Source organism: Phytophthora sojae (genome assembly GCF_000149755.1).
Source record: "Phytophthora sojae unplaced genomic scaffold PHYSOscaffold_3, whole genome shotgun sequence".
Classification (NCBI taxonomy): domain Eukaryota; phylum Oomycota; class Peronosporomycetes; order Peronosporales; family Peronosporaceae; genus Phytophthora; species Phytophthora sojae.
In genome coordinates, this window is record NW_009258117.1 from 1,474,393 (window position 1) to 1,498,702 (window position 24,310).

General features: G+C 53.7%; 10 protein-coding genes across 10 annotated transcripts; 8 read left to right on the forward strand and 2 right to left on the reverse strand.

Annotated features, from left to right (window-relative positions):
* Positions 1–101: 101 nt before the first annotated feature.
* Positions 102–986, forward strand: PHYSODRAFT_298099 (hypothetical protein; the record flags this gene model as incomplete). The annotated part of the gene is made up of 1 exon (XM_009524063.1): positions 102–986. The coding sequence occupies one exon, from the start codon at positions 102–104 to the stop codon at positions 984–986; it is 885 nt and encodes a 294-aa protein (XP_009522358.1).
* A 170-nt stretch (positions 987–1,156) lies between these two features.
* Positions 1,157–1,390, reverse strand: PHYSODRAFT_490751 (hypothetical protein; the record flags this gene model as incomplete). Its single annotated transcript, XM_009524064.1, has 1 exon — positions 1,157–1,390. The coding sequence occupies one exon, from the start codon at positions 1,388–1,390 to the stop codon at positions 1,157–1,159; it is 234 nt and encodes a 77-aa protein (XP_009522359.1).
* Positions 1,391–5,107: 3,717 nt separating this feature from the next.
* PHYSODRAFT_493210 (hypothetical protein) lies at positions 5,108–5,293 on the forward strand (the record flags this gene model as incomplete). Its single annotated transcript, XM_009524065.1, has 1 exon — positions 5,108–5,293. A coding segment is annotated over one exon (186 nt), but the record flags the coding sequence as incomplete, so codon positions are not given.
* A 522-nt stretch (positions 5,294–5,815) lies between these two features.
* On the forward strand, positions 5,816–11,611 carry PHYSODRAFT_494306 (hypothetical protein; the record flags this gene model as incomplete). The annotated part of the gene is made up of 3 exons (XM_009524066.1): positions 5,816–6,455; positions 6,828–7,403; positions 10,827–11,611. The coding sequence occupies 3 exons, from the start codon at positions 5,816–5,818 to the stop codon at positions 11,609–11,611; spliced, it is 2,001 nt and encodes a 666-aa protein (XP_009522361.1).
* Positions 11,612–12,841: 1,230 nt separating this feature from the next.
* PHYSODRAFT_285307 (putative lectin) lies at positions 12,842–13,374 on the reverse strand. Its single transcript, XM_009524067.1, has one exon. The coding sequence runs from the start codon at positions 13,327–13,329 to the stop codon at positions 12,916–12,918; it is 414 nt and encodes a 137-aa protein (XP_009522362.1). The 5' UTR covers positions 13,330–13,374; the 3' UTR covers positions 12,842–12,915.
* Positions 13,375–15,178: 1,804 nt separating this feature from the next.
* PHYSODRAFT_488937 (hypothetical protein) lies at positions 15,179–18,082 on the forward strand (the record flags this gene model as incomplete). The annotated part of the gene is made up of 1 exon (XM_009524068.1): positions 15,179–18,082. One exon carries the CDS (start codon positions 15,179–15,181, stop codon positions 18,080–18,082), a length of 2,904 nt encoding a protein of 967 aa, XP_009522363.1.
* A 375-nt stretch (positions 18,083–18,457) lies between these two features.
* PHYSODRAFT_327842 (hypothetical protein) lies at positions 18,458–18,999 on the forward strand (the record flags this gene model as incomplete). Its single annotated transcript, XM_009524069.1, has 2 exons — positions 18,458–18,760; positions 18,787–18,999. The coding sequence occupies 2 exons, from the start codon at positions 18,458–18,460 to the stop codon at positions 18,997–18,999; spliced, it is 516 nt and encodes a 171-aa protein (XP_009522364.1).
* A 1,214-nt stretch (positions 19,000–20,213) lies between these two features.
* PHYSODRAFT_298104 (GCN5-related N-acetyltransferase-like protein) lies at positions 20,214–20,747 on the forward strand (the record flags this gene model as incomplete). Its single annotated transcript, XM_009524070.1, has 1 exon — positions 20,214–20,747. The coding sequence occupies one exon, from the start codon at positions 20,214–20,216 to the stop codon at positions 20,745–20,747; it is 534 nt and encodes a 177-aa protein (XP_009522365.1).
* An 801-nt stretch (positions 20,748–21,548) lies between these two features.
* PHYSODRAFT_488369 (hypothetical protein) lies at positions 21,549–22,131 on the forward strand (the record flags this gene model as incomplete). Its single annotated transcript, XM_009524071.1, has 2 exons — positions 21,549–21,959; positions 22,075–22,131. The coding sequence occupies 2 exons, from the start codon at positions 21,549–21,551 to the stop codon at positions 22,129–22,131; spliced, it is 468 nt and encodes a 155-aa protein (XP_009522366.1).
* Positions 22,132–23,193: 1,062 nt separating this feature from the next.
* Positions 23,194–24,081, forward strand: PHYSODRAFT_489572 (hypothetical protein; the record flags this gene model as incomplete). Its single annotated transcript, XM_009524072.1, has 2 exons — positions 23,194–23,242; positions 23,333–24,081. Coding segments are annotated over 2 exons (798 nt in total), but the record flags the coding sequence as incomplete, so codon positions are not given.
* Between the last annotated feature and the right edge of the window lie 229 nt (positions 24,082–24,310).

Here is a 24,310-nt window from a genome sequence, read left to right on the forward strand (position 1 = left end):
GGAGATTTCATCGGTACATAATTAAGGTGTGAAGACATCAATCAGGAGGGGTATTCTTCTCCTTATAGTGCTCACAAGTTGGTTTCCCATTTAGTTGTCTAATGGAGGCGACCTCACCTGCAAAGCCAGATAACCTTGCTACTTTGGAGACGAAAGTCGCCGACTTAATTAAGCGGGTGGAAAATCTGGAGTGCTACTGGCGAATGCACACGCAGCAGCAGATAACCCGTCTGAAAGAGTTGAAGAAGAATAAACTAGAGTGGAATTCGCACATGCCGCCATCAAGAACTCCGGTCGACGAACACCTACGCCACGTCAGCGAAGCGTTTTACTCCATCGTGAAGGTCGCCCATGGTGGCGAGGGTTGCTACAACACGGGCTTCTGCATCTCGGAAGACGGCTTCTTACTCACAATGAACGATTCGTGTCGAAGTTTCCAAGGTGAAAACACGGACCACCGACACTCCGAGGTCACGTTTTTCGATGGCACACGGCTTGATTGCACCCACGTCCAGATTTTCCAGTGCTCGGGGGTCTCGCTCTCACTGCTGAAAGGCGATTTCCCGGTTCCACCCCTTAGGCCTGATGATCTCTTTATCACGAACGAGTCGATGGCTCTCGCTCCGTTTGGAGTAGACGACATTGGCTTTCCCACACCTGCGATTACTGTTGGTCGAGTTCGGACACCGCTTGACACGAAAGAGAAATTCGCTCGGTTGGAACTGGGAACCCCTAGCGATACTAAAGCGGGGGAATTGGAAACCAGAATGACGGGCGGCCCAGTGTTGAGCATGCGACCTGGATACTTTGCTGGTGTTATCACGAGTATGGAGCAAAGTGAAGCGGTTCGCTTCTGCCCGGTTACGCTGACTTCGTTGGTATGGCTGGCGATTCAACGTGCAATGAAGCAATACCGCGAGACTTACATGGTCCAAGAGCCGACAACGAAACAACATGGTGACTTGCATTGCTGTGTGCTGCTTTAAGGCTTTTAGTCACATTTAATCTTCTTATCTCGAAGACGCCTGAAACCCAACATAAAATCTTCAGAAATGACAACTTCTTGTTGGTTTATTACCTTGCAATGTTATCAAATGGTTATACTACTCCCAGATACTGGTCGTCCTTGACTTGGCAACGACCTTGGGCTGATCTTCTAGCTTCGACGGCACCTGCCGTTGTACGCCACTTTCAAACCCGAGTCTCTGCATTTGGCTTTGTCGAACTCGCAGGGATTTAAGTAGGTGATGCCGTTACTTCCACACACGAGATTTGACTCATTGGCACAATAAATCACGGAGCAGTCGGAGCCGTCAGTGCCGGAGGTGCCGGCAGCGGAGGCGTCAACAATCACGAGTACGGTGAGTGCAGCCAAAGCGGTGAACTTCATGATGACTTGAGTCGGAGTGTTCTGGTCTTCGAAAATTGGGCAGTGACGGACGAGTTATGTTGGAGGTGAAACAGCGCGGTAGTGATTACTTTTGGTCTGTTCGTGATTACTAACTATACTAGGCTCTGTTGTCGGTTCCAGCGAATCGAGGAATTTCATTTTTATCCAGATGACAACTTTTTCAATGTCCTCTGGCCTGACTTATTTGAAACTTCGCTGTATTGAATCCTCACTTTACTTTAGAGGTATAAGCTCAAGGCATCGATCAGCTCCATACCCCTTGATTCGCGTAATAATGAAGGCGAAGAACTCACGCGGATCTGTCGGATTCCAAGAGATACGGTATCCCACTCAATCGCTCGATTCGCGAGGAACTAAAATCGCGAATTGTCATGAAAGCCACCCGAAGTAATCATGATAGTCCGCGCAAACAGTAATCACCATTCAATACTTCACTTGGCAATTTTCGAGGGCCAGAACTTTCATCAAATTCGACATGTGATAACCTAAGAATGATCTTGCAATGGACTACCGTTCAAGAGTGTTGCCTTATTCTCTCCAAAAGGATACTCTAACGTCGTGCGAGAGCAAATGCCCTAGTGTGAAAGCTGTGAGGCAAATCGAGAGCTTTTGAGCAATGAGGATCAGTTTTATGCATTGTCAGTACAGAGTGTTTCCAAGTCAGTGATAACTTGTATCGTATCGCGAAATTTATGTTTGCATAGGATCTGATGTATGCGGGTTGTATCCAAAATAATAGTACCAGCTCACGATTTGTAAACTATAGAGAAAATATTATAGTTCCTAAACCATTTTACATTTCGAACCCATTTAAAAACGCAAAACTCGTCCCCGAAATCCTCGCAAAATTAACCATGAAATCGCAAGCCAGTTGGCTAGTACTTAGTATTACTCTGCCTAGCAGCGTAGTGGGTCGGAATGTTGAGCTCTTAGTTTTTCACTTTGGCCTTCCTGCTGTACATTGTACATGTAGTATGATGTGTTGATTTATTCGGTGATTATTATTCATTTCAGTTACGTTCTAAACTACTACTTAAGTATGCTGTTTCGAAACCCGCCTACCCTCATTACTATATCTACAAACTACATCCCCTCAAGCCTCCGCCTCCCCACGACCTCAGGAAGTCAACCAAACCAGAAGAATAATCTTAGGGGTAACTTAGTTTGGCGTCAAAGTGCCAGCTTCAGCTGGCTCCGAAATAATGCGTCACCAGGTCAAGCAAGACCTGGGGCCTTCTCTCTCGTAAACCGGTGGAAGACAGTGGGATTGAAAGGTTTTCAGTGCATGTAAGAAACTTGTCGTTTTTCAATTCTACACCTTTTCAACTTCAAAACTGCAAATTTTAAGTTCAAAACTGCACGAGCAGAGACCAGGCTAGCTTCGTACTTTTATACACAGCTCATTGGTTGGCACGCAGCATAGCTAGCCAATAGGCAAATTGTACTTTATAATCGTATACGATGATAGATATCATTCAGTTTGTAATATACATTAATAGAGTATTGTTGTTTTGATCTTGCCTTTTGCTGTTTTGAACTTACAATTTGCAGTTTTGAAGTTGAAAAGGTGTAGTACAATTGCAACGGGCCCGCCATGCTTGCTAGTCCGATGTTATAGTTTAGGTCGCGATTAGCTACAGCATCCACAACTTCGACGTTACGATTGCTAACCACATTATGGCTGGGCGCGTTGCAGAGCGGTTGCACGGCGCTAGAAGTGCTTACGGAGAGAGCAGAAGGAACACATTTGGGCAGAGATTTACTGCATAATAACGCTAATTCATTATCCTGCAAGGTTACATGACTATACCACCCCAAGCCTAGTGCGTTCAAAGCAGAAACCGGTTGTCCCGATGATTGTGAACGATTCCGTCCAGCTCGAATAGCTTGCGCTTGACTGCCAGCTTGAATTTACTTCTCGCCTTCATCCCTCCGGCACATGCCGTTGTGCGCCACTTGTAAAGTTAAACCTTTGCTCAGGGCTTCGCATTAAGTGGTAATACTCAATACGGTATTAATACAGCACCCCATGCCTACTGTATTGCTACTGGGTGCACCACTATCTGGCTTATGTATTAGCTGCATTACTATAGTTGTAGTTTGTATTATTACGGTCGTAATACAGACGGGGCCATGTCTACCAGTACGTAGAGTGGCCGCAAATGGCATTGAATCCCAACATTTTAGCACGCAATGGGCTTGAATAGGACTCCTGCTGTCGATCTGGGCTCCCGTGGCATGGATGACCGAGATATCGAACCACCGAAACGCGCTCCATCCTATACTTTCATTCATTATTATTTAAGTTCTCTACGAAATGCGCACGACTCTACAGTAGACTACGCAACAGTATAACAGCAAACTACAAAGCAGCACCCATCTACTTCCAACTCCGCCGAATTGATTCCGAGATCAATCGTATCCAGTCAGCTCTCAATTCGTACTTACTAGCTGTGAATAGCACTTATCTGAATACTACAGTTTATCCTAGTAAATCTTTGGGAGCTCATTAGACTGCTGCTGTATCTACTACTGTAGTACTGTATTACTACACACCCTGTCTATTTCTGTCAGCATGCTATTATAATAATGCGCACCATTCATCCGTATTACCTGTAGTGGTACAGCTCAAAAGGTGGTTAATGCGAAGCCCTGCCTTTGCTGCAGTTGGCGTTGTCGAACTCGCATTGATTCAAGTAGGTGACGCCGTCACTTCCACAAATGAGATTGGACTCCGTGGGGCAGGATTCAAGCACAACGCAGCCGCTGTAGGTTACGGCGGAGGAAGTGCCGATGGTCGAGAGCGTGACGAATACAGCCGAAGTGGCGAGCTTCATGGTGTTTTCAGTTCGGTGAGGTAGGAGTGTTCTGGTCGTCGAAAATTGGGAAGTGACTCCCGCGTTCACGCCTGCGTCCTCCGGATATAAATCATGATTACTAGACCAAGCTCCGTTATAGTTTCCTGGTGAATCGTGCGATTGAGTAATGTCGCTAGAATCCGACAGATCAGCGTCTGGGTAGGAACATGAGTTGCGCTACAAGTAGGAGCCACTGTAGTTTCTAAGTTGCTACCACTTGCTGGTTCAATAGCATATGCCGTTAAAGCTATAGGAGAGCAGCGATCAAATTTCTACAGGACACGGAGACTTTTTTGCGCAGTCTTTGGCACCCTTGGCACGCACCGACGACACTGCGGAGATTATCATACACTGTACTATATGGTGGCGATTATTTATCCTATATCAAGTTTTCTTTTTGATGATACGATGCCCATAGGCAATGCGTACTGTAAAACTACAGTAGTCCGGTCGGACTTCTCTGCAAAATCATCGTTCTCTTTTTCCCAATGTTGGTTTAACTATTATATTTTTATTGATAGCATTTTAACGTGTATTTAAAAGTGCATGTTTCCCTTTCAGAAGGAAGGTCAACACTGTATCGTGCAAAGCAATCTGAGACGCTGGTCTGCCGGATTCTTGCGCCATTACTCAAACAGACGAATATGATAACGGCATGTGGTCTAGTAATAAAAAAACTCAGTCGGAGAACTCACAGGCAAGGTCAAACGCAATTTATTCGGTAATCTGGCAGTCACTTCCCAATTCTCGAAGACCAGAACACTCCCGCCGCACCTGATTCAAGACAAATTGAAGTTCGCCCCTTTGGTGGTGCTTCTTACAGTTGATCGACGTCACCTCCGCGATCGAAAGCTCCAGCGAATGCACCACGGGTGGATGTACCAAGGTAATCAATTTCGTGTGTGGAAGTAACTGCGTCACCTACTTGAATCAGTGTGAGTTCGACAGCGACAACTGCATCAAAGGGTTGACCTTGAAAGTGGCGCACAAGGGCATGTGCCGGAGGGGTGAAGGTGGAAAATAAACCCAGGATGAACATCACGGGCGGCCATTTGGTCTGGACAATCGCATTTCCGGGTCAACAAGACGAGGTTTCTGCTTTGAGCGTTCCACTTCGCGACACAGTTCTCTTGTAGAGAACTGTAGTTTCTGGAGCTATTTTGGACTTGGAGCTAGATAAAATCCGGATTATCTTAGATAATCCGGAAATATATTACGGATATAATACCGGCGGATACTCCGATACTTAACTCCAGTGGAGCTATCGGGTAACCCTGTAACTCCTAGGAGTATTTTTGGAGCAACGCCATTTTAGCTCCAGAAACTACAGTTCTCTACATACGTACTTGTATACAGGTAGTAACCTTGCCAGGAAATGGAATTTTCTTGAAAGTGCCACAATTCTTAGTGTTTTGTGATAACACCAATCTAAAACCCTAAATTATAAACGTGCATTTTCATTTCTAATCCGTTTAGAAATCCGAACAGCGTAAATATATCTCACGAAACCATGGCGGCGCAATACTCTCGTCTAGCACTGCACCCCATGCACGCCCCCACCCCCTCTCTGGACTACGAGGAAGTAGACGAAATCCCCGCACTGACCTGCATTAGCGTCGTGTGTCGCAATGGCCCGGAGGTGCTGCGACTGCCCCACGTGGTCGAGAAGCTCCACGAATTGCTCGACTGGTCCGCCCGATGGACGTTCACGAAGGCCTGCAACGCCAAGTTGCCGTTTCTAGTGGGTCGGATCATTGCCAGGCAAGAATTTCAACCTCTGGACAGCGGGTTACGGCTCCCCGGCGTCCGACAGTGGCAGTTCACGGAAGGGATGCTCAACGCGGTCTCAGATGGGAATATGACGCTAGTCGAGCTATTGTCGACGAAATTCCAAGGATGTCACATGCATTCGACAGTGGTGGAGGAGGCTGCGAGAAGGGGTAGAGTGGAGATATTGCAGTGGCTAGTGGCCAACCGGAGCGACGTGAGGTGGACGGATCGAGAGGTAGCGGCTGCGATTCGAGGAGACCACTTTGAACTGGCCAAGTGGATGAAGGACAAGGTGACTACAGCTTCCGTCGTGATGCTAGAGAGGTGGGCGGCTATTGCGGCGGGGAAGGGGAATCTAGAGATGCTCCAATGGGTTTGCAGTCTGTCGACAGTGGTGAATCCAAGGAATGCGGTGTGTGAAGCTGTGGATAACGGGCATTTGGAGGTAGTCAAGTGGATCATGAGCCAGCCTGCACGTGGGGACGACTTATCGCAGATGAATGAGGTTAATCCGCCTCAGCTCCAGATCGATCTGTATCGAGCAACTGGCGGTGGGAATTTCGACGTTCTGGAATGGCTGCTCTGTCATCACCCGAAAAGTTGTCGGGTTAACGGTGCCGACATCGAGGCTGCGCAGAATGGGCGGTTGGATATTGTCCGATTGTTTTATGAGAGCGGCGTGGAGTGCAGTTCTGAGCGAGCCTTCACTTCTGCAGTTGCAGGAGGCCATCTCGACATTGTTACGTTGTTGTATGACCATCGGCCCAAAGGATCTCTACCTGGGCAAGCCATTGATCTAGCTGCACGGAACGGATTCCTCGGTATCGTTGAGTGGCTCCACGACAACACGTCTGAAGGATGCACGACGTTCGCGATGGACGGTGCAGCGCAGAACAATCATTTCGAGGTGGTGAAGTGGTTGCACAAACACCGACTCGCTGGTTGCACGAATATCGCCATGGACTCTGCAGCGGAAGAGGGAAATCTTGAGCTTGTCAAGTGGCTTCATGCGAACAGGAAGGAGAGCTGTTCGCCCGATGCAATGAATCTTGCAGCAGCAAATGGGCACCTTGAAATGGTCAAGTGGCTCGACGCGAATCGACACGAAGGTTGCACTACCGACGCCATGGACAAGGCTGCAGCTAATGGTCACCTCGATGTGGTGATTTGGCTCCAAACTAATCGATTCGAGGGCTGTACGACCGATGCAATGGATCGGGCCGCTGAAAATGGACATCTGCATGTACTGGAATGGCTACACGTCCACCGAAGCGAAGGTTGCACGGTCCGCGCAATGAACGCAGCGGCAAGGAATAATCACCTTAAAGTTGTGCAATGGCTGGACGCTCACAGAACGGAAGGATGTACGACGGTAGCTATGGACAGTGCTGCGGAACGAGGCCATTTTGAGATGGTTCAGTGGCTGGATTGCTATCGTCATGAGGGATGCACTACCGCTGCCATGGAGTCGGCCGTACTTGGTGGGCACTTTGAGATTGCATTGTGGATATTCCAACGACATCCAGAGTACGATGTCGTGGACGCTTTGAGGAGATGTCCCACTCAGAACCGACGCTGGGAGTTTGTGGAGTGGGCATACTTGTGCGAGCCTGTCGTGTTTGAGATCAGCATTGCGGAACGGCTCGTTGTTGATTAGAAGTGCAAGATAATGCCTTTTATGGGGGGGCAGATTTTTATTTTATTGAGCTCTTCTCATCTGTGAGGCAAGTGGAACCATTATTGTGGTCGGTTTTACACTTTCGATCTTTTCCAAGAAGCACTGCACCCTACTTCACGTTGGAGGCGACTAACGCAATGGACTGCACGTGGGCCGGGCTCGCTCAGTAAGCGAAGAGATCTCTTGCAATCGTGGCCTCGAACTGCTCGCGGTGGTGGATGTACATCCACTCGGCGAATTCCCAACGGCGCGACGCGTTAAAGTACTCGTACTTGCACTTTTTCAACGCTTGAATAATGTCCAATTCTGGACGCGTTTAGTGGAGGAACCACGCGATTTCGAAGCGAGACCCACTCCATGGCTTCGGTATTGCACCCTTCTTGTCGATGGGCTGTCAGCCAGCGGACCATTTCCAAGTGGCCTTGTTGTGCAGCGTTGTCAATTGCCGCGGTGGTGCAGCCCTCGACTCGGTTACAATGCAGCCACTTTACGACCTCAAGGTGGTTGTTTCTGGCGGCTCCATTCATGGCGAGAGTTGTACAGCCTTCGCTTCGGTGAGTGTGCAGCCACTTGACAACGTCGAGGTGGCCCATTGCTGCGGCGGCGTCCATGGCGTGTTTAGTGCAGCCCTCCGACCGGTTGTCATGGAGCCACTCAACCACTTCGAGATGACCATTTGCGGCAGGCCCTTCCATTACATTAGTTGTGCAGCCTTCGCTTCGATTCGTGTGCAGCCACTGCACAATACTGAGGTGGCCGTTGCCAGCTGCCAAATCCATGGCGGATTTAGTGCAGAGCTTGCGACGATCGTGGGTATTTTCATGTAGCCATTTCACGACGTCAAGATGCCCTTGCTCAGCAGCCCTTTCATCGCCGCATGCGTCCACGACTCCGACGTATTCGTGACCAGCCACTTGACCACCTCCAAATGTCCGTTTCTGGCGGCGAGATCAATCGCCTTTGCAGGATTAGTTTCTGCCACGGGATGCGCGTACAACCACTGCACGATCTCGAGGTGGCCAGCTCCTGCAGCAGCGCTCAGTGCGTCGTTTGACCGGGACGCGGTTCTCATGGAACAGACGCACGATGTCCAAGCGTCCGTGGCGCGCGGCGTGGCAGTCAGCCTCGATAATGCTGCATCTCCCAGCAAAGAGATGAATAAACTGCTGCAACACGTCGAAGTTCAACTGGTCGGCTCCTCGTTCCAGCGTCACGTCACGGAACATCGAGTGGTTCATAGCATCCAGGACTCCACGAGCCACGAACCACGCCGCCGCCTCCACCTGGTTGTGGCGAACAGCTTCAGACAGCGCCATGTGATGTTCGATGCCGTCCGACAGACTGTCGACCCACTCCAGTATCTCCACCTCAGCCGCAGCTTCCATCCATCTTGACAAGTGCCGGGTGCGGTCGATCCTCTGGTTCAGCCACTTGGCTAACTCCAAGTTGTTCGTCCTGATGGCGTTCGTCACGGCGTGGTTGACCCAGCGCGCATCGCTGCGATTGGCCACTAGCCACTTGGCGATCTCGTGATGGCTCATGGCGTTCTGCATCATCAATTGAGGCACGTGGCAGCCCGTGAAGTGCGTGGCCAGCAGCTTGACCAGCTCCAAGCTGTCATTGGCCACCGCCTTCCTCATGCACTCGGCAAACCGCCACTGGCGGAAGCGAGGGTCCCTCTTGCCGCTGTCAAATGGCTCCATCTCGTCCTCGGCGATGAGGCGGGGCGCCAAACTCAGAGAATCGGCAGCGCACGCTCGAGCCAGCGTGTAGTCGAGGAAACTGGTCAAGGAGCTCACGACGTGCGGCAGGCGCGGCGCCTCCGGCCCATAGCGAGACAGCGCCACAACGGTGACCAACGGCTGCTGCAGATCCGCGTCCAGGACGCAGTCTCGCGACAACAGCGTCGCGGTGTGCGCGCGGAACTCGAGACGACGACGCTTCAAGATCGTCGTCTCCTCCAGGCAAATATGGTGTCCACCGCAACAGTAGCCCCTACTTGCAGATCATCAGATCGACTGCCTGTGAGTGAGTATGCTGATCAAGCGCCGCCGCATCGATCCGGACGAGATCCCAGTGCTCCTGCCAGCGCTGGACAAGGCTCCAGAGGAGGCGCTGTCTCTGCTCTCCAGCGTCAGCTTCGTCTCCCGAGCGTCGTGGAGAATCTCCAGGCGTTGCTTGACTGGTCCCCCAGGTGGACGCTGGTGCAGGCCTTTGGCTCGGGTTTCCAGCGGCTGGTCTACCGCGTGCTAGAGCGAGACGCCCTGGCGCCTGCAGATAGCGGCCTGAGGATCCATGGATACCGCCAGAAAGAGTTCGAGGAGGCGTTGCTGCTGGTCATCAAGTCTGACAGGTTGGCGCTGGTGAAGCTGCTGTCCGAGTACTTCCGAGGCTTCTACGTGACTTCGACCGTGGTGACGGAGGCTGCGAGGCTCGGGAGGAGCGAGATTCTGCGGTGGCTGGTGGACCACCGCAGTGACATGCGGTGGGGGGAGGACCAAGTGACTGCGGCCGTGCAGGGCGACCACTTCGAGCTGGCCAAGAGGATGAAGCAGAAAGTGGTGACGGTGTTGCCGTCATCGATGGAGGAGTGGACGGAGATTTCAGCAAGAAATGGGAACCTCGAGATGTTGAAGTGGGCCGGGGGACTGTCGGGAAAAGTAACGAACCCGTTGGCAGCAGTCCAAGGATCCGTGGATGGTGGTCACTTGGAAGTCGTCAAGTCGCTTATGGACCAGGTAGATGTGGACGGTCTCGATGCGTCACGGGTGAGCTTCGACCTCGATCGGGCAGCTGAAAATGGGCATGCCGATGTGATGAATTGGGTGGTGAAAAATCACGCTGATCGATGCTGCATCCAGGACGGCGACTGCAGTGCTGCGCGCGATGGACGGCTGGATACCATCCAGTTGCTCTACACACACAACATCAAGGGTTGCACCGACCGGGCCTTCATCGATGCTGCGGACGCTGGACACCTGGATATTGTCACGTGGATGCACGATCACCGCGGGAAACAGGGAGCATTCTCGCAACCCGGTTGATCTCGCAGCGAACAACGGCTACTTTGATATAGCCAAGTGGCTCCATGAGAACACGCCAGTGAGAGCCACCACCGCTGCCATGGATGGAGCTGCCAAGAACAATCATTTCGACATCGTCCAGTGGCTACACGTCAACCAGCACGGAGGATGTACAACGGATGCCATGGATTCAGCGGCTGGTAATGGTCACCTTGAGTTGGTGCAATGGCTGAGTGAAAACAGAAAAGAAGGCTGCACCACTGCCGCAATGAACATGGCAGCCGCAGCTGGGCATCTTGATGTCGTTAAATGGCTGCATAAGAACCGCAGTGAAGGCTGCACTGTCGACGCAATGGATAACGCCGCGACCAACGGCCATCTTGATGTGGTGCAATGGCTCGATGCTCATCGTCGCGAAGGCTGCACAACAGTCGCCATGGACGGTGCTGCTGAAAATGCGCATCTGGATATCGTGTGGTGGCTTCATGCTCACCGACGAGAGGGTTGTACGACGCGTGCGATGGACGGGGCCGCCAAGAACGACCACATTGAAACCTTGGGGTGGCTTGATGAGAACCGCACTGAAGGATGCACAACTAATGCAATCGACCTTGCAGCGGAGCGAGGCCAGGCGAGAATGGTCTTTTGCCTACTCTTTGCCCGAGATGAAGGCCACACCCGTTTTGGAGTTGAAGCCGCGTTACGCAATGGACACTACGAGGCGGCCCGCATGATTTGCCAGCTGACTGCTGTCATGACTGAAGCAGATACTAATACACGGCAACGTTGGGAGATTGCGGAGTGGCTCTACGTGCATGAACCGGAAGAGCTCCAGAGTCTGAGCCTGATGTCTCGACTCTTTGACGATTGATTTCGTGCAACAACTGCCTTCTCCGGGTATTCTAGCGCCTCAACACAGTCGATGCGTGACCTCTGGCTATCGTTTTCACGGATAAGCACTTCAGATGCTCTTTATACATGGAGGTAGTACAATATATTTCTGGGATAGCAGTAACGCTAAAGCTGCTAGCGCAGCCCACATCCGATTATTTGAAGCCGATCAGATGAAGTTGCAGAAATGTAGATATTTAAATGGACAAATTCGATAGAGTTAAAGTTCGTTGAAGTTCCCTGGTCAGAATCTCTCAAAACTCCAACAACACCGCGGTCCATTCCTGAATTTGCTGTCTGGGCGTCAGACCTGAAGAAAGAACGCTTTTTTGTCTTGTGTATTTCCTATCATCTAACTAAACAGGTAATACAATGTTATGGGTTTCCGCGATGAAGATATAAGGTACGTAAATATCGGGCAGTGCACAGTACTAGCGTTACTCCCCGCGGAAAGGATGCTGATTCTCTGTTCATTTATCATATCAAATACCAAACTCCTATTGTATTTTGTTTGTCCTACCATTTTCGTATTACGTTCTTGCCAGCCGTCCCCACCCTTAAAATTATAGCTCTAATGCTCTGGCAATGTGACTTACTTATTCTATTCGCGGCGTGATCTTTGGGGAAATTGTAATGTAAACTACCAAGCTATCCCAGCCTACGGCCGTAGCACTACGGTAGGCACTCAATGTACCCATTTCGTTTTCACGCTATTTCTTCGGTACGCTAAAAGATCGCAAGAGCCTCTTCATGGCCGAGTCAAACCCGCTGCCACCTTCGGATGCCGAGGAGTTTGGGGGAGTCCAACCATTGACCTGCGCCCGTGTGTGTGTCAATATGGCCCGGACGCTCTGCAGCTTCCGCACGTGCTGGAAACGCTCAGCGCCTTCCTCGATTGGTCACCCAAGTGGACTCTCGCTAGAGCCTGCGATATCAACTCGCTGTGCCTGGTTCGTCGACTGCTCCAAAGGGGCTCGATGCAGCCAGCTGACACCATCTGGAGATCTCGACGCACGCGTAGAGCGAGCTTTCGACGAGAGCTGTGAGCTATTCACCTTCTTGTGCTTACTCTCGCTTCACGATCGAAATATACGGAAGTACATGAACATTCAAAGTGTTTTTCATCCATTTTCAGGTTTTACTCATTCAACTTCGCTACAGATCGTATCTGCGCTTCATAAAGTGGAGCTCCCAGCTACAGCCAGCGAAAGTAAACAGGAGTGCGGGAACGAGGGATGCTGGCGTGTTACAGCCTGGCTCATGGAGACGAACTTGCTTGGGCACTTAGTACCACTTCTTCTGGCAGCGCTTGACGTTCTGGCCGTCGTCCGACCAGCGGCACTCGTAGCTCGAGTCGGCGCAGCACTTGCTCCCAGTCCAGTTCTGGCCGTCGCACTGCGACTCGTTGGTGATCGTGCACGACCCCCCATTATTCCCCGAGTTCGGTTGGTTCGGCTGGCTCCACCACTTCTTCTGGCAGCGCTTGACGTTCTGGCCATCGTCCGACCAGCGGCACTCGTAGTTGGAGTCGGCACAGCACGTGCTGCCGGTCCAATTCTGGCCGTCGCACTGCGACTCGTTCGTGATTGTGCATCCACCCTTGGTGCTGTGGACGCGCAGGTGCACGGAGGCCTGCTCGACAGCGTCGACAGTCGAAAGCGCGGCGATGGCGACGGCGGCGACGGCGAAGATCTTCATCTTGGGCTTGGACCTTGGGGACTAGGAGGGCTGGATTGGGAGTCGCGGAGCAGATTGCAAAGTGAGCGGCCGGACAGCGTGTGCCAATGGTGGAGGGTCTCTAAAAATCAGGGACCCTCCGCAAGCCACCGGGGGCAACAGATACCTAGATCTGGGATCTGGGATCTCGGATATCCTTCGAAGGCAGGCAGTCGCCTCAACTGGGAGATTCTCCGTGCCTTTTTCTTCTTCTTACAAGCAAGATAAAGACGTCCATGCAGCGTGTTACAGTGCCTTTGGCTTGAACACTACAAGGACACAACTTCCTTAGCTCCAGTGAACCCAAGTTGAACCAAGTTGAAGTTGACATTCTCAATTAAGGACGGTTCACTGTTCGGGGAGGGTGGTGGTGGATCTAATACGAACGACATTCGATCAACATTGGATCCGCTTTGAAAGCCACAGTGGCAAGCAATGCTGACCGCATGGACGATCGCCTTGAGTGCCTAGGATGTCTAATGGAGCTGCTCGGCAAATAACGTACTTGTACTGCACTGCACATATTTTCTACGCCTTCACCTGTAGGTTTCTTGCTGGCGTCGGGTAAGGTACGCGCTCCCGCACTTGCCCATCTGCTAAGGCCTGGAGGCAGCACTGTCAAGAAACCAGCTTGCTGTTCGCTGTATCGATACCTCACAGGCACTCGACGCCATCGGGTGCCTCCTGCAGGCTGCAGCAGGCGTGGCTTCCACCTGTAATCCCGGAGTACGTAGCACTGTACACCGAGCCACGCTACGGTCTGCCCCTCTCTGGTGCTTACCACTCCGACTCTGGGCAGCCGGAGTTGAAGTCACCAGCCCCGACCGAAATTCGCAATGTCACCTCCCAAGGCCGCCCCCAATCACTCACGGTCGCTGTTATCCTCTCGGTGCGTCACCTCACGGCCCCGCCAGAGACGTGAGTGCAGGATCGGATGGCGTTTTGGCCGTCATGCAACAGCAACAACAGACAGCTTGCTTGCTTCACCGTGCGGCAGCACCACCTGCGAGCCGACTCCTTCTCAGCTGCTGGGCCCCATCTTGTCGTGCCTCTCGCCAGCAGGCAGCGCCGGCGCGTTCATCTCGCCGATTCCAGCCGCAGGACTTCATCCATCGAACGTTAAACGCCACGTTGGCCGCGTTCAACTCGGGAGCCTTCGGCGTGACAAAGCGATCCATTACTGCCCTCGGGTTCTCCCCCTCTGTACGCCACAGGTAAGACGATGATTCTCCCACTTTGCCGCGGCGCGCCGCCACTCGGACCTCGGACACTCGTGCAGAGCTCCGACAGCGCCGGAGACGAAAATTGAGCTCAAATCGCGCTCGCCAAGGCCGACAGACCCTTGGAACACCTTTTGCTTTGACCGAACGACGCGAAAGCGCTTCTACTGGCATGATATGACACAGTGTACGGCCATGCAATCGATCCAGCGTGAGCATGACTGCGCTCCGAAAGTGTACGTAGCCTATCCACCCACCGAGGGCATGCAGCATTGGCATGGGGGCGCGAGGCTCGAGGCTCGGACTCCTGCGCTGCCATCTGCCAGCATAGGCGAGCCAACTGCTGTCGCGTCGAAGCCCGCATACCTCACTACAAGAATACAGAAGCAAAGCTCTCCTCTTCAGTATGCAAACATGACCTCTACACATTTTCACCTGTATAAGCCGATATTACGAACGCGAGGGGATGCAGGTGCTGAATACCTACCGACTCTCGTGTCCTTTCCGTGCGTGGCATAAAGAGTGGGGCAAGGATAGGATAGGGAACCATACCTGTAGCTCCTCAGCCCCGCCACGCCACGCCACTAGCGCTCTCGCCTCGCCTCGCCCTCATGTCCTTAGCGCCCGTGGACGACGAGCAGCACGCTCGGCTCTGCGGCCGCGCGCGCGCCAAAGAGATCTTCCAGCCGATGCGCTGGAAGCGCATCGGCTCGCTGCCCGACGAGGCCGCCAAGCTCTACGAGAGCGCGCGGCGCAGCAGCAGCCAGCGCAGCTACAGCCTCCGCGCCGTGCGGCCGTTGCAGGCCTCGCTGGCCGAGGTGGAGGCCGTGCTCACGGGCCAGACGGCGCTGCTCGGGCGGGATGACACGCCGTCGCTGCTCGCGCGCCTGCTGCCGGCCACGTACGTGTCGGGCGGGCGCATCACGCGCTACCCGACGCTCGAGCACTCGACCAGCGAGCGCGAGAACGTAGCGCTGCAGTACGCGCGCCTCAAGCCGTACTCGGCCCAGCACCAGCAGGAGACCAAGCACGCCGTGCTGCTCGAGAGCGTGGACAACTACGTGCTGCTGGGCTACACGCTGTCCACCAAGCTGCAGCGCTCGGACACGAGCAAGAGGAAGCCGTCCGGGCTCGAGCCGCCCGTCTCCGTGCCGTCGCTGCTGCATCTGTACCGCCCCGTGAGCGCGCCCGCGTTCGCCGAGAGGAGACACGACTTCCGAGCCGAGAGACTCGCGACCAACGAGTTCAGCATCACGTACATCATCCAGGAGCTGCCCCCCAGCGAGGACCAAGACGAACAAGAGCAGCAGCAGCAGAAGGAGAGCAGCGTCACACTCGAGGTGGTGCTCACCTGCTCACTGGACTCCCGACAGGCGGAGGCGGCGGCGGACGACGAGGCCAAGGAGATGCTGCACCAGCAGAAGCTGCGGCTTCGACACGACGCGCTGTGTCTGACAAGGCTGCAGCCGTTTATCGACGCCTACCGACAGGAGAAGGTCAAGGGCAACGCGACGGTCTCGCAGCCGCGCGAGCCGCAGCACGACCCGAAGGACTGCGACCCCAACATGCTGCGCGGCAGCATGTTCTTGGGCGGCCGCACGTGTGGCGTCTGCCACCGGAAGTTTGGCCCGTTCCGATGGAAGCGCCACTGCGAGTCGTGCGAGAAGATTGTGTGCAACCAGTGCCTGTCGGTGCTGGCGGCGGCGCCGTCGCTCTCGCGCCGCAAGAAGCGCGTGTGCTCGCAGTGTCTGTATGGAGAGACGGCGAACGTGGCGGCGATGCACAAGGCGGCGGCAGACGCTGCGCACGAGGACGGAGCTGGAGCGCCGAAGGCGCCTGAGACCACGACCATGAACGTGTTCCAGTTCCCGAGCTTGGAGTCGTTGGTGACCAAGCACAAGGCCAGCAGACCGGCGGCTCCTGTCACTTCCCAAAGCAGCAGAGGAACCTCATCAAGGTCTTCAGGCCGGGTACAGATCGACCTGGGCTTGGACCCTGCGTTGGCCACGTCGTCAAGGTCTTCCACTGACCGGAGACGTGCGCGCTCTCGGCAGTCACAGCTCTCGCAGGGGTCTGCCGTAAGCACATCCTCCAACACGAGCGCCACGAGCAGCTTCGTCACTGCAACTCCTGATAATCGACGCGCGACGCTTGCCGACCGCACTGACCTTGACGACAGTGAATCGGCCATGACCAAGTCCATGCGCACTCGACGTGCCAAGACCGTATTGATAGATGAACCGCAGGCCAAGTCCACGAGCCACAAGCCACTGAACTTCATCACGCCTCTGTCGACTTCGGCGCCGACGCACTCGTTGTTTCCCACCGAGGAGAAGGAGGAAGAGCTGGAGCTGGAGCCTGTGCAACCGGTGGCTAAGCCTCGCGCAACCTCGTGCACGAACTCCATGATGCAGTTTGTGCAGCTGAAGACGCCTGAGCCAGACTACGAGCTGGATTACAACTGGTACAACATCTTTCCCAAGGCCCCAGTCGATCGCACGACTGCGGAGATGGCGCGCGCGAAATACGTGGAAGTATCGGGACTCAAGGTGGACGCTCGTTCTCTGGTGTTCATGCGCCACGACACTGAGCTCGAGGAGATCGCTCGACGTGTTCTGGATGTCGCGTCGCAGTGGCATGGCTGCAGTATCAACATTGTGGGCAGCTACGAAGTGTACTGCCTCGTGACCGCCTCCAACAAGCCCGAACTTGACCTGGACGATGAGCTACTAGAGCTCGAGGCCTCCCCCGTGACGGTGGATGATGTTGTTCCTCGTGAAGAGAGTGTAAGTGCGTACGCAGTGCACCACCGCTCCCCGTTCTTCGTGGCCGAGATGGAGCACGACCCGCGCTTCCGTGCGCACCCGCTACACACAGACCAGGGGGCTGTATCGCTCCTAAGCTTCCCCATTTATTCGTCGGGTGCTGACGCCGCTGGATCAATGTCTACCGATGGAGAGGCTTACTGCGTGGCTACGCTGGACTTGTGGAAGCGGGATCACGTGCCTGCCAGCAGCCATGTCTCTCACGAGTGGATGTCGAGCATTGGTGAGTTACTACGCAACATCAGCGCACGTCTGGAGGCGCTGTCGATGGAGTCGCACGCGTTCCTCAAGCCCCGTGCTCGCGCTGGACACTCGTTCGGCTCGTCCTGCGATTCAAGGGGCAGCACTCGACGAGCGGACTCGATCGTCGACCTGTATGATATCGACAGTGAGGCGGTGGTAGACTCGCCTCCACTTTCTCAAGCAGAGACGATGGATCGGCTCACGAGTCTTTCATACGCCAAGGTGCGCGGCCTGGGCTTGGGAGGTATGAGCGGTCCCGGGTCGTCGACGTGGAAGTACGATAGCGACAACGAGAGCACGACGTCCAGCCAGAGCGCGAGCAGTCAGAGCTCGCGCTTCTCCTCGCACCTCTACACAGCCGCAGATATGCACTCAACGATCGAGTCACTGCTGCAGCAGGCTTCCAAGACTTCCAAGTACATCAGTGAGACGGGAGTATCCATTTAGACCATAGACGTCCTGAACTAAGAGTGAAGAAGAAACTATCAGTTTATCGTGATCATTCACGCCAGTCTCATTATCACTTCAACATGATCGGTGCTGTAGAGTGTAGGTAGGGTGGGAAACAGAATATCTGGCTAGGTTTAGCGTCACCTCAGCAAAGATTGCAACCACGCCGTCAAGCCATATCATGAGATGGCCCTCTTCCACCCAGAAGATCAATCTTGTCACGCTTGCGATAGTCGCAGCAGTGTGCATCTCATCGATTCACTCATCCAAACGAGGACAGTAAGACCATGGATCAAAGCAAAGGGAACTGAGTGTGCCCTCATTATCTCATTCACCCGCTTCCGATTAGGACCGAGCTTCGTACTACAGGGCATGGCAGTCTCCAGCATCACCAACAGTTCATCGCCTCGCCCGACCATCGAAGTTCGGCAGTATCGCCCCGAAGACCATGCCACCATCACCAAGATCTTCGTTGAGGGTTTGATGGCGTTCGACGACAACCTCGAGTATCGCTACCTGTGGGAGGAGCGTCTGCGCAAGGACCTGACCAACGACTTCGCCGACATCGAGGCGAGTCCCGGTGGCAACTTTTGGGTTGCAGTGGCAACGAAAGGTGGAGCGAGCAAGGTGGTCGGCATCATCGGCCTGCAACGCAGAAGTGAGACTGTGGGCGAGGTGCGCCGCTTGTTCGTGGACTCGAGCTGCCAACGCATGGGAATTGGTCGGAAGCTCATGACGCAGCAAGCTGGTCGAAGCAGCACGGGATCAAGAGCCTGTTTCTCACGACAAACCCGAAGAAGAAGCAGGCGCTGGCGTTCTACGCTGCTCTCGGATATGCCAAGGTCGACGAGGTCGTGCACTTCTGGGAAGACCCTGAATACTTTCAAGTCGACAAGCTCGTCAAGCAGTTGTAGATCGGAGCACTCGGTTCTAACACTCGCGAAAACTGCTCTTCAAGGCGTTCAACGTAAAACGAAGGGAATTCAGTCAGCATTTTTTAACGACGTCGACCACCATCTATCCCTGAACGATTGACCGCTCATCAAAACGAGAAGATTGGTTGTTTGAGCCGATGACTCTTGCCTTCAAGGGCTCATCAAAACGCGATGATTCAATCAAGCCTTCAAGGCCAAACACGCGCTCATCAAAACGCGATGATTCAATCATGGGAACACGTCAAAAGGTGTATGAATTTGAGACGTTTTGTCAAAAGCGGTTCACTATTAGGTGTATGCTAGGTTGTCGGTATGACAGTAGGTGTATGTGGTTCCAAGCGCACTAAGGTGCATGATAAAGCTACATCAACAACGAATGCGGTGACTGGTGTGTGGGCTTAGATCCAAATCCATAAAACTCGGGGTTAGGAAGGCTTCTACCTGATGCAACTAGCCCGGTTCGTGGTGTCCATGACTTTGATAGCGAATTGTACGGTACAATGAACGTCGTTATCCATTGTAGCTAGGCCTCAGCGTTGCCACAGTTCTACAATACCTACACTCTCCCCCGGTTGGGGGCTCTCACTAGAGCTCCTTCACCTCCGAAATTCAGATGCAAAACCTTCCTAGTATAGCCATGCTATATACGCTTGCGGTTTGCGTTGGTAGTTCCTTGTAGCTACAATAGCGAAGTTGTCGAGTACAATTGCTCTATATGCTATTATTAGTTGACCGTGTTCGCTACGAGCGTGTCGTTAATAAACTACTGTGCTTGGAAGCTCGATCCTGAGTCTGTATGACCCGACCTCGGCCGAAATACCGCGGCAACCAAAACGTTTGTCAGTACGTGTATGATGAGACATGACGCGACGTGACGCCCACGACCACTACACCTATTGACAAACGTTTTCCCAACGCATACACCTTTTGACGTTATCCCTTCAATCATCATGATTGATGGCCTCTGTACCATTCTGATAGGCTACCTACCCAAGCAGTCGCTCTTTGAAGATGGTGAATCCTGATGTTGTTGCAGTCGATGACCCCACAACAAGGCAGAGTAAGGTTTCCTGGTGTACAGGTTAGGAGGACTAACCTACCAGTAGGGTACAGCACTAATAGTCATTGTCCCCACTGCTTCATTATTTCATTTGCTCCGTCGCACTTAACTCCCTTCCACTACTATTTCCCCCATGACCACCGATACGCAAATCAAGGTGACATTCCGTCAGTATCGTCCTGAAGACCACGCCGCCGTCACCAAGATCTTCATCGAGGGTTTGGTCGTGTTCGACAAGAACCTGGACTACCGCTACCTGTGGGGAGAGCGCATTCGCAGCGACCTGACCACCGACTTGGCCGACATCCAAGCGAGCCACATGACCCTAGGCGGGAATTTCTGGATCGCGGTCGCGACGACCAAAGGATCGAGCAGAATCGTCGGCATCACGGGACTCAAGCGCGTATCCAAAGCCGTCGGGGAGGTGCGACGCGTGTACGTGGACCAAACCTGCCACCGCATGCGCGTCGGCCGCAAGCTAATGGCGGAGCTGGAAAGCTGGTCGCGCCAGAACGGAATCAAGCGCATATTCCTGACGACAGCCGCCTCGAACGAGAAGCCTCAGGCCTTCTACGCCGCTCTCGGGTACACCAAGACGGACAAAGTCATGTACGCCTGGGAGAAGCTCAAGTACTTCGAGATCTCCGAGTTCGTTAACCAGCTGTAGGGCGGCAATACTTGCCATTAGGCCTGTGACTTCGCCCTCTAAACGATGAAGCAGGCGTCCAATTCGTCGACAACCATGTTACTTCGTGCCCGTCTTGCCTTTACGAGCCCCTGGTGGCTTGTTTCCCATATTAAACCTCCTATCGATCCACGAATGCGCTGCAGGTCACCTCTGAACGTCGAGGTGAGCCCAGCCACACAAAGCGCAGCCACTTGGCATTGTCGATAGGCGCAACCCCCGGCGCTGAATCCGCAGCCATGTTGGTCAGCATGACGTTCACCATAACCTACCGATCCCGTTCTTCTGAAGCACGCTACGCCACGCGCGTTTTCCGCCCTCAGTGTCGAGTGTTCGTGCATGGTTCTGACCTGCATCCCGCCGCGCTTCAAGGAATTTCGTTCGAGACACCCGATCGGCGTGAAAACCAGCGACACGACAATCAGCAGCTGGGCGAGTGCATCCATGTGAGGCTCCTCTTCACTCTGTGCTTGGTGTCGGCCGACGTGGCGAACTAACCCACCCATTTCAAAAGCAGAGACCGTGACCAGGAGCTTCGGCCGGGGTGACACGCACCGGGAGTTGGTAACGGAGCCACGTCAGGCGGGGCAGTCCATCCGAGTCGCGATCCGATCCGCGCTCACTTATCCATTCTTCCTGCGCCACGCAGGACTCGGCACCAATCTACCCACTGGTATCGCATGAGCAATGGAGCGCAGGTCTCGCGTCTCGGCAGTCGAAGACGACTTGGAGCTCGCTGAACGCAGTCCGGAACCATCGCCAGAGTCGAGGCCGAGTCCGCCCATGCTGCCTCCGTTCCGTCGTCCTCGACGTCCGGCAGCGCCGCCCCCACCACCTCCAGCTGCAGTTCACACGGGGGCCCCTCGTCGGTCGTTGGGGGACTCGCTACCTCGTCGCTCGCTGCTGGCGCCGGAGGTGACGACGCCTTCGGACGATCAATACGCAAGGGGAAGAGACAGCGACGAGCGCAAGAGCGAGGAGGGACCGGAGAGCGAAAGGCCGAGGAAAGGAGATCGAAAGCCGAGAAAGAAGCGCCGCAGTCGCATCCTGAGCGAGTTGAGGCCCGTCGAGGGACCGGAGAGCGCTTTGCCGAGCGTGCCAGCTATCAATGATGATGGCTCGCAAGCCAGCGATGATCCGTTGGAAGCTCCCGACTCGGGCGAACGAGCAAAGAAGGCGTTCGCAGCGCAGCGAGTGCGGATGCGCAGGTCGTGGAGCCCCGATCTACGTGTTTACATGTACGTACGCTATGGGGGATGATAAGGTGGCGTTTGATGTTCATACTTACTTGTTCTGTGTTGGTGTGCAGGAAGAATGCTCACCCACTGTTTGGCATCTGCGCGGCGCATCGTCACCACCCGTATAAGCGCGGCGATCGCTTCCTCGTGCTGCTGGTTGCATTGTGTACGTCTAAAATATTGTTCTCGTTCTGTTTGCTGGAGCTAAGCTAACACTTTTTTCTTGCCCTCGTGTAGTGGTGGCGCTGCTGCTGTGTGGACTGTATGCGATTCGAGACTGCTGCTCTGAAGTGCTGAATGTGCCGGTCGCAGTTGTGAATCGACGATTGGAAACACACCAGAGCGGCGGGCAGCTAGTGACATCCAAAAATTATCTGGCGACGGGAGGACAGCCACCACGCTTTCTACGCGGAGGTAGAAGAGCAACCACCGTTGCTGCTTCATTGCCGCTGACGAGTGAAAGTGTGCAATGCCTGGCATTTTACGCCGACTGCAGTGACGATTCAGCCGTGTGTGCTGCAGGCTCGAAATGCCGACAGGATGACAACCACGGAGCCAGGAAGTGCGTTCCAGATGGGAATCCATCGGAGAAGTGTGCTGCTGGAGGAGAATCCGCGTGCCCGACGGGGTGGACATGCAGTGACAGCACCGATCTGTGTGTTCCTGCATCCAATTACGTTTGCGACCTCCCAACAAGTGGACAGGTGAGAACAGCAGTGAAGCTGGCGACAACCTCCGACGGCACCTATACAGCGATCGAAGCCATTTTCCAGATTCTTCAGATCGCTGCAACGAGGCATGCCCCGGAGATACAACAACCGTCGGCATCAGAAGGCAACCCAACCCAGCAATCGCAGTCTCCATCGTCTTCACCGAGCACGTCTCCTTCATCGAGTACGTCAGCACCAATAACCTCGTCACCGTCCACTACAGTACCAGAAGCAATCTCATCTTCGTCAGCCGAGCCTTCTCACTCGGTCGCAAAGTCAGCATCAGGTTCTTCCCAGTCTTCGACCTCAAGTCTGGCTGCAACATCCTACGAAAACGCGACTTCAAGCTCTGGTTCCCAGTCAACTTCAAGTTTGAGTTCGAGCTCGGCAGGATCGCAATCTCTCGAAAGTTCGACGGCGAAAGTGACTTTGACTGAGCCTGTCAACGGTGGTGTGTACAGTCTGTCGTCGATTATTCCGATTCAGTGGCATGTATCGCTGCTATCCGGACCTGACCCAGGACTTCACAGTTTTCGTATAGACTTCAGCGCTGATAACGGCGCGTTGAACACCATCGCTTCGAGCGTATCAGCTTCTTTGTCTTCGGGATCAAGTCAAGACAGCAACAACACTATTTTCCAGTACGAATGGGACCTAGCGAACAACCTTTCGTGGTTGTGCTCGACGTGTGTGCTACGAATCTGTGCTCTGGGTGTGGATTCTGGCTCGAATGAGAGCCTCTGCATTCGCTCGGACGGGCAAACGACCAGCAACAAGAGCTCAAGGCGTCTTCAAACCACCAGTGTGGAGGGCAGCGGGAGCAGTGATGTCGTCACCTTCCGCATCGTGCGCAAAGCGCTCGAGTGTTCTTGTGGATTGGCCCATGAGTCGTTCTTGCTGGCCGCTGTGATCATTGGCGCTTGTATCCCGGTGGTTGTACTCCTCGCAGAGCCTCTGGTTACGTTTTACCGCGATCGTCAAGTATTTGGGCTATTCGCACGGCGAGATGGCCCTGTTAGACCGGTGATTGCGGGTTATAGCAGCAAGTCTGCAACTCGCAAGGGTCGAACCGTGCTCTTGTTAGTGACTTTAGCGCTTGGGGTGGCGTGCGGCTTCGTGGCTGCGCAGATCACGACAACAAACTTTTTGACGGAGAAAGGGGCCATCGTTGTACTGTGGGTGGTGACATTCGCGATCGCGATGGCTTCGGGAGTGTTGGTGTATTGCACGCTGGTCTGCTTTGTAGTATTTGGCGTGCGTTGGTGGAGAGAGAGAGCTCATGAGCGACGTGAACCCTCGGGGGTGAGCGAGTTCCAAACCTCGCTGTTATCCGAGGTTAGCAACGCTAGCGATACAAGTCCTAAGTGACTAGAAAAAAAGAGGGAATATCAACGAAAGTAGAGAGAGATCGTAGATAGAGCAGATTCAATAAAAGGCGTATCACGATCGTTGGTTTATAAAAACACTTCGCACGTATGAGTCACTCCGTTGGTTATATTGTTTTACTATGTCAGATTACTACGGCACGGAGACACTCTTCCTATAAGTAGTAAACATCGAACACCGAAATGCCAACAATGTACGTCAGGCAACGAGA

Bases quoted from the DNA above. Each gene is read 5' to 3' on its own strand.
- PHYSODRAFT_285307 (XM_009524067.1), bottom strand. From the start codon at position 13,329: ATGAAGATCTTCGCCGTCGCCGCCGTCGCCATCGCCGCGCTTTCGACT.